Source organism: Vespa mandarinia, chromosome 7 (genome assembly GCF_050613455.1).
Source record: "Vespa mandarinia isolate Hongniang chromosome 7, ASM5061345v1, whole genome shotgun sequence".
NCBI lineage: Eukaryota > Metazoa > Arthropoda > Insecta > Hymenoptera > Vespidae > Vespa > Vespa mandarinia.
In genome coordinates this window covers 3,316,874-3,330,000 of record NC_140816.1, presented here as the reverse complement: position 1 = coordinate 3,330,000, position 13,127 = coordinate 3,316,874, and the positions used below count along the sequence as shown (strand labels likewise).

Below are 13,127 nucleotides of genomic sequence, written 5' to 3'. Positions count from 1 at the left end.
AAGTAAGAGTGTTTATGTATTTGCTGTGTCTGTGTCTCTCTGTGTGTGTGTGTGAAAGAGAAAGAGAGAGAGAGAGAAAGAGAGAGAGAGAGAGAGAGAGAGAGAGAGAGAGAGAAAGAAGGAGAGCGATGGAGACTAGAGGTTTTTGAAATGTCCTTCGAAGTGATCCGTCTCTCCCTGAATTTGTTCTTTTTTTTTCTGGTGCATGCTGGGGTCACGACACCTGCCAGGTAGAAAATCATCGGAGAGATCCGTAGGGTCTCTTAGAAGTATTTGCGCTTCGTCATTGTACCCCTCAAATGGAGGAACGAGAAGAACATATTGTGTGACAGGAAGATACCAAGGAAAGTGAGAGAGAGAGAGAGAGAGAGAGAGAGAGAGGGAGAGAGAGAGAGAGAGAGAGAACCTGAAACGAAGGGATGCTTTGTTATTATGTGAATTTTCACGGTACCACCCCTTAGTGGATACAACCCTATAGGAGAATATCTTCGTGGAATTTTAAATTATCCGTTATCTATATCAATAAAATATACTCGATTGTTGAATACTTGCTAAAAGAAACTAATATAATCCTCCCAACCCCCTATTCATCCACCCTTTACTTGACGTAATGTATAAATTAATTATATGTATTAGGTGGATCGGAAAGTAATGTCGCTTTCTTAAATTAAATTCAAACGAATAAATTTTTAACAAGTTTTTATTTTTAATCACAATCAAATATCGACATGCGCAGAAACGACATTACTTTCCGGTCCCCCCAATATTATAAGAGGTGGAAAGTAGTCTTTGCGAGACGATATAAAATTAAGAGGCGGGGGGGCGGGTTTACTCTGGGCACCTATCCCATCGGCACCTTCGATATTCTTCCCGTGATCCCTATTATTTGACTACTACGTTACGTTTTCAAACGTAGTAGTAGGATTCTCGTATTTAAAGTTCATATAAGAAATAACGAGAAGAATTGTTTCATTATCTCCCTGTGATACAGGGATTACGTCAATGTTTTGATTTGATTTGTTTAAATTTATTAATCGCCTTATTTATTCTTGATACAACATCTTATTCATTGTCTACGTCACAATCGCTTCTCGGTCTAATTAAATTACTGTCTTTGATAGAGCTGAAAATGAAAATTGTGATTAGAAGGTATCTCTTTCTATTTTTACCAATCAGATTCGCATTCCTTCCATAGGATTTCTTTTCAGCTCTGCTATGACAGTAATTCTGCTATAATTATAACATTAATTCATGTTATATTATATTTTTGTCAATCAAACAAAATTTGTCTAGATTTATATGCAATGTTTATACATTTGGAAGCGAACAACAAATAGACGTTCGTGAAGAGGTTGATTCAAAATGTTCCTGGATAACTTAATCGGCAGAACAATCGTTCAGAAAGTGAAAGATCCAAATTCAAATCTCCAAGTTCCAAACTATCCGACGGACCAACTTTTTTTACGAATCCTACATATGTATATACATATATATTACATATATATATATATATATATATATATATATATATATATATATATATATAGGATTAAAGTATTGAAGAACTAAAAGTATTAGACAGAATCGTAAGACTATAATACTTGATATGAATACGTTCGTAAAATAGTTATTGACTCGTCAGATATCTCGCCATTCGTGTAAACTCTTCAAACGAGCTGCATCGAATAATGTCCAAGCGTGGAGTAAGAATTATCAATAGTACTCATTGGTATGGAGTTCTCCTTGTTTGAATGCTTTCTCCCCGATGTGTTTTTTCTTTTTTGATTTTCATGTGTCTTTGCATGTTTCGTCAAGTGATCACTTCTCATGAATCTTTTTCCACATTCAGAACAAGCAAATCTTTTCTCACCGGTATGCGTACGAAGATGACGTTGAAGCTCGTCGCTCCTCGTAAATTTTTTTCCACAAAAAAGCCAATTACAAATGAATGGCCTTTCTCCTGTATGCCATCTGAGATGGGCTTTAAGATGCGAAGTTTTTCCATATACCTTTCCACAACCTGGTACATGACAAACATGTTGCCGTTTGCCATCTAATCCAAGTTGACCGCCGCCATCAATTTGACAATTTGGACAACGGCATCTTGTACATTTTCTACCCGATCCGGTTTTACCGGTTGAATCGATCGATGAATCGTTTCCTAATGTATGATGTTCAGCTGACGATGTCAAAGGCCATTGATAAGGAGAACCAAGTTCTTCCAAACAGGGTTGTAAATCTGATGGGGCAGGTGACATAGTGTAGTGCTGGATCGTTGTCAACTGATGACTCGCTGAATGGCTCATTGAGTGATTACACGCCGAATGAGTTTGAGCAGTCCACGAAACTGCACTCGAAGGCATTGTATAAACCGGTGGCGTCAGGCTCTCCGTCATCTGAACATGAGTCGTCACGATGGGAAACCAGTAGCTCGATTGCCCACTCTGAAGAGGATGATGACTATTCTGTGAAGGATTATACGATTGATAGTGCATCCCTGCACCGTTATAATCCATTGACGAATGTTGATGCATCGATATCGGAAGAGTTGACGCCGTCATGCCAGGCATCGGTGACATCGTTGACACGCACATCTGTATAGAAAAAAAAAAGTCAAAATATTCGAATATCGTTAATTATGTTAGACAAACAAGTTCGGAATATTTACATTAAACATTCCTCGTCGTTTCCTCCTTCCTCCCGACCGGAACAAATTTTTTCAAATCTTTAGTTGACGGGAATATCAAATCTCACAACCGATCCACAAATAGATATTCCTCTCCTGTCAACACCAACAAAATTTCATAATGAACCTTTTGGTACTGCATCACTTTATATTATCACAGTTTCACTGTTTTAATAATAAGCACTTTCAGTTTTCTTGTTCTTTCTCGTCTTTTTCTTCTTCTTCTTCTTCTCCTTCTTCTTCTTCTTCTTCTTCTTCTTCTCCTTCTTCTTCTTCTTCTTCGAGATGATGATGATGATGATGATGACGATGATGATAATCCAAAATTCTTCGCTTAGTAATCCAATCGGTGGGGTTCGCGTCTTAATTCTTTTAACAGCGTTGCTTTATTTCTTTCTCTTTCTTGTATTTCTATTTTTTTTTTTTTATATTTCCTTTTTATTTATCTTTTTTTCTTTTTTTTTTCTTTTTTCTTTTTTTAGCTTCTTTTCTCTTTCCTCGTTTTTATTTATTTTTTTCCTTCCTTTTTTTTTCTTTTTCTTTTTTCTTTGCATGAACGAAGAAACGAAGACGAAGGAAAAGGAGGAAACGAAGGAGAAGGAGGAGAAGAAGGAGGAGAAGAAGGAGGAGGAGGAGGAGAATGAAGTGGATAAAATCGAAGATGAGAAAACACGTTGATGAGAAAAAGAGTGAAGAAGTAGTAACAAGAAGAGAGCGGGTGGTTGGAAGGGGGAGGGTGGGAGAAAAGTAGTAATGGAAGTAAACACGAAATGCGGTCGTCGTCGTCGTCGTCGTCGTCGTCGTCGTCGCCGTCGTCGTCGTCGTCGTCGTTGTCGTCGTCGTCGAACTGCCGGAGGACTTTTCGTGCCTGCGCGATGACCGAACGTTTGCCAGATAATTGCTGGTTGCCGAGCGTGTCGCCTCGGTTTTAATAACCGTGTGGACAAGGAACCGAGAAAGATAGAGGAGGCGGCTGAATGCTTCGAGAGAGTCCTGCGAGAACGAGAGGTGGGGATAGACCCAACTGGATCCTACTCTTCTTCGAGGGACCTTAGTGCGCAAGCGTTCTCCCCACCATTAACACATAAATCAACCCTGGCTTCCGAGGATCGAGGATCGAGGCTGCACGCCTTTTGTGGTCATCCCTCGGGGGCTGCCTCATGCCCTGTGCATGCCACTGTGGAAAGCTTCTATGGATCTTACCTCCCTTCTTCTTCCTAAGGAGAATCTTTCCTTTCTTTCTTCGAGACAGTGAGAAAGGGTAGAACACGACTTTACCGATATCGTAAGCTTTTTCTTTATTTTCTTCTTCTTCTTCTTCTTCTTCTTCTTCTTCTTCTTCTTCTTCTTTTTCTTTTTTCTTTTTTCTTTTTTCTCTTTTTTTTTTCTCCTCAAAGATTAGTACTCACATCGGAAGACAAATTGGAATTCATTAAATTTCGGGTTATATTTTTGGTAAGAGAAAAAAAAAGAAGAAGAAAAAAATGACTTGTTGCGAGCTAACTGCTTTTATTTCGATTTCATTAATCTTTTCGTTTGCCGACGATAACATTGGTCACTAAACAGTTTTGATTTTTATAAATAAAGAAAGAAAAATGAAATTTTTGAATTTCTTCGAATTTTTTCATTCCTTGAAGATTTCTTATTTTCCTTTATTTCGAATAAGGATAGATATTCGAAATGTAAGGATATCAAAGAATGAAGAATGTGATAACGATGAGCAATTTTTCTCAAGGGGGTTGATTGGGGTGTTATCGTGTAAGAAAAGATGCCAACGATTGTACCAATACGATACTCTTTGTGAATATATAACGTGCCATAAATCTATAAACCATTTTTGGTTCATCCTTTCTAAAGGCAGTTTCACACAATGCTTGCTTCTTTCTTCCAGTTAGAAATCTCCAACAGTGTGGACAAAGTATCGCTTTATGGTTTGTCTGTAAAACGATCATTGACGTAGCCGAAGTGACGACATTTTTGTGCTACCGATCCGCAGAAGATTGACGACAGCCGGTAGACAATGTATATGCAATGTAAAATGTATTAATAGTTATACATTATTAGAGTTGATGACAATGGAACGAAAACGTTATATGAATTATCATAGTTTATCAAAGTGAAAGAACATTACCGTGAATGATTTTATCGTTCACTCATTATTTTCACTAATGTGATCCATCGATCAATCATCGATACGTTTTTTCGTCTCAACGGATCCTTCTTATTATTTTATAATAATCATCTATAAAACATAATACATTTGTGAACATTGTTATTAATTATCATTAAAACATCAAGTCGAGATATCTTGTTTGCACAGCTTTTTACATTGGTCAGTTATCACGATAACGATTGACAGGTCTCGTTGTATCTTTACAACGGATGCTTATTATCTTCTTTGACAGACCAAATCTAATCTTTCTTATGTCAAATGATAAAAGAAGAGTTAACATGACATCACGTTCATCCCGATTCGTTCTCGTAACTTAGCTTATATATATATATATATTCCTTGGAAATGTTTATTATATATGAGGCAATAGAAACGAGTTTGTCGTAAGTCAATCGCATACAGGAAAACGATTATCAACTTCCTTTAGGCGACGTCACGTGCGCATTGAGAAAAGCAATCCTCTGCTAGCCAAGTCATCGATCATCGTTGTAAAGAATATTCCTGGACGTTCTTTCGTTAAACGTCCAAGATAGCAATGAGTAAATTCTCTCATGGGAACAGATTTCTCTCTTGTTTGTCGTGAATTCATTGGAAATAGGAAAGAAAGGATGACCACTGATGCGCGACACATGTCTCTTCTTCTTCTTCTTCTTCTTGTTCTTCTATTACTTCTACTACTTCTACTTCGACTTTTTCTTTTTTCCTTTACTTTTCTTTTTTTTCTCTCTCTCTCTCTCTCTCTCTCTCTTTCTTCTTCTTCTTCTTCCTCTTCTTTCTCTTCTTCATCATCATCTTTTTCTCTCAAGCGGTTTACTAGCAATGGCAAGGTTCTTTCCATTCCAATGTCGTCGTAAATCTTTTGCTTTCAGAAGAATGAGATGGGTGTAAAGAAGGCACCATTCCTCCTTAACTCTTTTAAAAAGATAACTCTTTTTCTTTTGAGTTTTCCTTAACTCTCGAGAGATGCATTGTTCCCTAATAAGCCGCTTAGTGTCTAAGACTTAGAGTAAATTGTTAGCGTTAGTAAACACTACTCCTATAACAAGATTTGAGAATAAACCAGCTATGTATATAATATCTTCGATATTATATAATAGATAGTGATGATCAATTATAGAATTAATAAATTTATTAATTTTAAATAAAAATGAATATTTGCCGATGATAAAAGATATTGTTCGTTCGAAAATTTCACGTCTTTGTTTCACACAGGTGTTTTCTCGTCGACATGGCAAATCAGAAAAATAACCATGGGGGGGGGGGGAAGCCCAAAAACGCATTTTCCAAGTTTCCCGACGATTTTGGTACACCCTTGAAAGAACCCCGAGGTTTTTGGAATATATTCAGGTCCGTTGAACCGACGCAAATCGTAAGTCGTCTCAGGTCAGGATCCTGACGTTTCTTCTACGACGCGAAAGAAATCGACAGGCTTTCCTTCGTGTATTCGCCGACTTTTCCAACGGTGTTAATGAAAGTGTCACGCGTTCTCGTCTCTCGTACATTTTTAAGGTATTCGTGAGTTCAATGGGATCTTCTTCTTGCCTTATACGTGTCATTTCGTATTTCTTTCTTTTTTTCTTTCCTTCTTCTTTTTTTCTTTTTCTCCTTTTTCAATTCACCGCGAGATAGCTTGACCAGGTAGATGCCGTGAATTTCGAGCCATTCGTATTTTCTCTATATCTCTAAGATTATTCCAAAATGATCTTGGAATTCGAAATGATGATAAGGATAATTAATTGGAATGCTTAGTACGCTGTTAAAAAGCTATATTTACGTAAAAGAAAAAAAAAAAAAAAAAAAAAAGAAAAATGCGAATACTCTTCGCACTCGCTATAAATTCATCTGCGAGAGTATTAGAGAATTTGGAAAAAAAAATAAATAGTTTCTATATCTTTTTAGAATAAGAAGAAGAAGAAGAAGAAAAGAAAAAAAGAAAAAGGGAGAGAGAGAGAGAGAGAGAGAGAGAGAAAGAGAGAACAGTGCTTTTTGGATTTGAAAAGATAGAGATAGACGAAGAGAGAAAGAGAGAGAGAGAGAGAGAGGGAGAGAGATAGATAGAGAGAGAGAGAGAGAGAGAGAGAGAGAGAGGGAGAGATTAACGGAAAGCGGGGGAGGGGAAGTTTAGTCGTAACATATATTTCTCCACCGACCGTAACAGTCTTTCGGCACTCTTTTGTAGAACCTACGGAGACCGTGTGCGCATAAATAAGAGATATTGCCTTGGAGAAACCAATATTACCGAAAAAAAAAAAGAAAAAAAAAAATGAAGAAATGAAAAAAAGAGAAGAAAAAAAAAACGAAAAAGAAAAAACTAAACTAAAGAAAGGAGACGCTTTCCGAGAGTTCACCGTAACTCAAAGATTTTTATAGTTTGCTGGAAATCTCTTCGTTTCGAAACGGCTGAAATATTAATGTTATCGTGTATACGAGTGAACCAAACACGTTGCCTTTGAAACACCTCGTCTCGCAATTAATCGACTCTTTTAATCATTATTAGTTACACGGCTAAGAATTTAGATGTTTATCCATGAAATGGGAATCATATTAAATCACAATATTGAATTACGTCGATGAAACGTGATCAGCGTAAATTGTTCTTCGATTCTGATGGAAAAAACAAAATATATATATATATAAAAAATATATAATATATATAAAAAATATATAAAAATATAAAAATATATATATTTTATTAAAATATATATATATATATCATTTTTTTTTTATGATACTCGCTGAATTCTCTTAAAGATATAGGAGAAAGAAAGAAAATTGTGATTATTGTCTATATTTAAAAAAAAAAAAAAAAAAAAAGAAAAAGAGACCAAAAGTGACCTCAAAAATTCCATAAGAGAACACAAGTCCACGAAAGGATTGACAAAAAATTCATCACGATCATTCTAAAGTTTTTTATTTATTTATTTTTTTTTTCTTGCGTTCTTTTTTTTCAAATCACGTTATTATGCCGGACAAAAGATAAAAAAAAAACAAAAAAAAATCGTCGATCGGTCCGCTAATAAAAAACAGAAATAATCTAAGCTAATCAACTAGTCTCTTAGCTCAATCGATCATATACGATGACTAATACTATTGTAAAACGTTTCCAATCTTAATCGATCGATTTGTAAATATTTCTCGATTTACAAAGAAATAATAATAATAGTATCGTTTAAGATAAATAAATAGACTTTATTTTCGTTAAAAGCATCCGTCAATCGTTATCATCGAATGGAAAAACGCGTAAAACCATGCTTGAAATGTATCATAAGTTGGAGTGATCTGATGACGGGGATTTTGCTCTTTCGAACGTCATTACGGTCCAAAACCTTTTCCCCTCATGGCCGTGGGCCAATTTTATACGCGATTTACCTGGTCGAACAGTGCATCATCGGGATCAGCAGGTCAGTGTTCTTCTCTTTCTCTCTCTCTCTCTCTCTCTCTCTTTTTCTCTCTCTCTCTCTCTTTCTATCTATCTATCTATCTATCTATATATCTATCTCTGTCTCTATCTTTCTCTTTCTCTTCTAGGCGAGAGAACCATTCTCGAAGAAAACGCGGATAGAAAAGATGAAGGTAGAAGAATAGACAGTTAGAAAGAGAGAGAGAGAGAGAGAGAGAGAGAAAGAGAGAAAGAGAGAAAGAGAGAGAAGATAGAAAGATAGGATGAGACGAGGTCGAGAAAAAAAAAAGAAAAAAGAAAAAAGTAGAGGGCCACATTTCTCGACAATGTTGTCGACAATAAGGCCAGTCTTTGTAGAGCTAATGGACCGAGACTTCGTAGTTTTCACACGATGATCGGCATAACGCAAAGTTCCTGAACATTTATTTCGATTCTATAAGATCGAAAAAAGGCCACGAACTTTGAAAGGGCAATCCTCGATCGTTCGTATCGAAATAGGAAGATTAGCTGTCTATGATAGGCATCTCTAACAGTGACTTTACTAAAGAGTTTACCTAATGCTAATCGGTTTACAGGGATTACAATGGTATAAACAAGGGATTAACGTCAGTTAACCCGTTTGCACTTGAATGTTTTTCTCAACTAAAGCTTTCAGCAGGTCGGACCTTTTCTTTTTTTTTTTTGACTTTATCAGTGCCCGCATTTATTGTCAATTAATGCCTGAGAATCTTGTACTCCGAGTACAACGTCAAATTTTGTTAATGCCTGTTGAGGAATACTTCGTGCGAGGTCTACTTCCTATGTATATATTTTTTTTTTTCTTTTCCTTCTAACATTTATGTAATTCCTTCTATAATTAATGAATGGCGTTTAGACATAAATATATTATTGACGGAAGATAAACTTGACTTGTTTGTTTATCATCGGGGAACGTATAAATAATGTATTTATACGGAAAAAAAAATGGATTCTTGGAAATTTTCTTTCTTCCTTTTGATTCTTCTTTTTTTTTGTTTTTATTTGTTTATTCATTCGTTGTTTTTTTCTTTCTTTTCATTTATCTTTGTATTTTTTTTTTCGTTTTTGTTATTTCTTTTTTTCTAAACTACTACGAATTTTTCGAATTATCCAACATAGAATTACCAGCGACAACGACAACGACGACGACGACGACGATGATGATGATGATAATGATGATGATGATGATAGAACAGCACGGTGATTCCTTCCTTCTCGGTGAGTTTAAACAAATGAGCAACCGAGAAAGGATTCATTAATCATTCGACGAGGAAGAAGATGCGGGATCGTTCCGGATCGTTTAAAAGAACGAACCGAAGTCGCGCCCGATATTCATTCTTTATAGATCGTTTGCAAAGAAAGGAACGGTTGATTGTTAGCATAGTAATCGATATACGTAACTGGTCGCTAGTATCCTCGGTTACACGTAAATGATTGAGAAAGAGAGAGAGAGAGAGAGAGAGAGAGAGAGAGAGAGAGAGAGAAAGGTAAGGAAAAAAAATGGAGATGAGAATTTTCAAAGTCGAAGAACCGACCATCGTTCGATAAATCGCGAAAAATATTACGTGAAGAAACTCGCGAGTCGCGCGAGTATCGAATGTAAAAGGCAAAGAAAGAATGATGGTATATGTACCTGCATCAAAAAAAAAAAAAAAAAAAAAAAAAAAGAAAGAAAACGAAAGAAAGAAAAAAAAGAAGCCGATCCCAGATCCATAAATTTGTGCTCTTGGGAAAGAAGAATCGAGCCGAACGCTTTACTCCCCATGCCGATTCTATTCGAAGAGAATGACACCCCTGTCATAGTGCGACCTGTTGCGTCTCTGTGGTGAATGATAAAGAGGAAAAGAAAGAAAGAGAGAGAGAGAGAGAGAGAAATCGAGAAGAAAAAGCAAAAGTTAAAAAAGGGACACAACGAGAATTTTCTTCGAGGTTGTAAAGATATTCATCAATCGTGAGAAATATCTCGCGTAAAAAGATCATAGTTTTATTATAAATAATATTTTATTATGAATAAATCTGTATTTTTAATGATGTCTATGCACTAGATTTAAATTAACAGAAAAATTCTGTTTTTTAAATAATTAGTTATTAAAACTTGAAAGATTTATTGGATCTGTTTCTCTTTAACAACATTCAATATAATTTATTACGATATAATAATTTATTAAGGTATATTATATTATGGTTCAATAGAGACATTAATTCGTATTTGTAATTGTATCAGCTACTGGCAAATATTATAAATGTATAGATATGACGATAAAATGATAGATATAAACGTAAATGATAGATATAAACATATAGTCATACGGTTGCTGTAATCCCATTTTTCTTTCTTTCTTTTTTTTTATTTTCCATAAATAATTTTGACCTAATTAAATATCGGAAGATTTGAAATTAATACCATTAGAATAAAAATTAAATTTCAAATATTCTTGACCAAAAAAGAAAAAAAAAAAAAAAAAGAAAAAAAGAAAAAAAAAAGAAAGGAAAGAAAGAAAGAAAAAAAAACATTTTATAAAAGATATAAATTGATACATACTTTCTTTTAAATCCATATAATATATAATATTTCTAATATTGGCATATCTTATTAAAATTGTCAATTGATTTGCTTAGATATCGATTATCGAACTTGTCTATACTCCTTGTCTTTTTCTATATGCACTTATTTAATTCTCACTCTTACTCTTACTTAGAATTCGTGCAAAATTTCGTTCGTTTTACAAATTGGCTACTCGATGACAACTCATTAGTCTTTGAAGATGAAAAAGGTTCACGATGGAAATTGGAACAAGACCAAGGCCGACTTTGTGTCGGAATGGGAGATACGGTAGTCTTTGACATTGGACCGTTCACGTCTCTGCTGGATACGTATGGTACAAACGAGCCTGTTGAAAGATAAAACCACACAATACACCGCCATTTGCGGTGTCCAAAGAAATATATCTTCTAAGAAAAATCAATGCTATTGCAAAGATCGTCGATAACTTTTTGGAACTTTCCAAGAAATCGCAACGATATCCAATCAAAAAAAAAAAAATAAAAAATAAATAAAAACGTTTGCAAGATCGTGACATTGAACGTTAATCAATTAATCATTCGTTTTAGAATATTTGTATAAAAAAAAAAAGAAAAAAAAAAAAAAAGTATATTTCCAATTTAAAATACGCTAATCTCATCTTCGAATGATCGAAATATCACGATCGTATTTTTTGAAGGATGACAGCTCGCTAATTATATTTGAATTTGATCATATGCACAAGAATATTTCTTTTAATCTTTTTTAATAAGTTTCACAAGGATACTGATTCGTCGTCATCAAACCCACCGGAGCAATTCTTTTATCTTTAGAGAAGAATTTCGGCGCTTCGCTTGAAACAATAGGGAAGAAAATCTGTTAGGCCCTTCGACCGATGCGATGATTAAAAGCAGCGAGCGCCGAGAAATGTATCCCTTCAAAATGTGGGAATAGAAAGCCACCCAAGGTTTCCACTCAAAAAAGAAAAAAAAAAAAAAAAAAAAAAGAAAAAGAAAAAGAGAACCTCGTTAGGCCAACGATCTCTTTTTCAAAACACTTCGACTTTATCACATTTCACGCAGTTCTCCTTTGATAATTTTTTTAAATAGAACATATATGTAGGTACACAAAAAGATCATTTTAACGGAAGTTGAGTTCGGCAAGACATCAGAAGATTTCATCTAAGCGAATGTGTATCGAGTATCAGTTTCAGACCTAAAATTGACATCGGTATCTTCAAAGTTAACACCCTGCTGTGAGCCCTAAAAATGCCGACAGGGTTGTTCTATCGGTTAACTCGAAAAAGCCGAAATCGTTTCGTCCGAATAAACGAGGCTATTCGCAGAAACTTTTCTTCCCGTCCTCGAACTTAGGGTATCGTAATCGATTACCTTCGATCATTCCAAAGAAGAAACTCTTCCAAATATTCGATAGACGAACTAAACGAATGTGTATCGCTTAGTTTCTTGTGATCGTCGATTTATCTGACTAATAACATGCATACAGATTTGTGGAATGTGAGACGAACGTCTTTTTCAATCTTTTACATAATCTAATTTCTCGATATAATAACATTGGGCGCAGTAAATAAGTAGATAAATCTTTATATAAATATAACACAAATATGTAAGAACAATTTTTATAGATCAATTGAAACTAATCCATTGTTTATTAGAAAATATTTATTTTATTGTTATTGCAAATGTTCGATAAAATTTTCTTAACGGTTAAAAACTATATCGGATATAAAATACAAAAATTCTCGAAGGAACTAGAGAAATAAGCGTTACAATATACAATGTATTACAAAAATTGTTTTACAATATTATTTCTTATAACTTTAACGTCATTATTAGCTATATCAGGTACCTTTCCTTCCTTAAGTTATTTTAACAAAAGAAAGGTATAGACTAAAATGGCTTTCAATCTATTGATTTTCAATAATGATATTAACGAAATTTCCAATTACAGTAAAAGTAATATATGTGTATTTCTATACTTCTATTTCTTTTATTTGTCAATATTGTCTATATAAAACTGGTCGATATATTAATTTTTATAACTAATTTTATTCGATTTTTGCTATGAATAAATAAATTTTCTCTTATTCAATCTTAAAGTCATACACAATTTTCCCTTTAATTTATTTCTTTCACATGTGCAAATTTGATGTATCTTTAAAAATACGATTAAAATATGATCATATATTCAGAATACGATCGCGTAATATGATAACATTAGATATCAAATGCTATTAAAACCTTCAAATTACATGAGATAAATGATGTAAATCATATATCATAATGAGATAGATGATGTAAATCATCTA

At 34.4% G+C, this 13,127-nt stretch overlaps 1 protein-coding gene across 1 annotated transcript; it reads right to left on the bottom strand.

The window, feature by feature from the left end:
• Window positions 1-1,593: 1,593 nt before the first annotated feature.
• Window positions 1,594-3,565, bottom strand: LOC118440628 (uncharacterized). Its single transcript, XM_035863942.2, has 2 exons — window positions 2,669-3,565; window positions 1,594-2,594 (listed from the first exon to the last, which is right to left on the bottom strand). Exons 1-2 carry the CDS (start codon window positions 2,675-2,677, stop codon window positions 1,668-1,670), a joined length of 936 nt encoding a protein of 311 aa, XP_035719835.1. The 5' UTR covers window positions 2,678-3,565; the 3' UTR covers window positions 1,594-1,667.
• Between the last annotated feature and the right edge of the window lie 9,562 nt (window positions 3,566-13,127).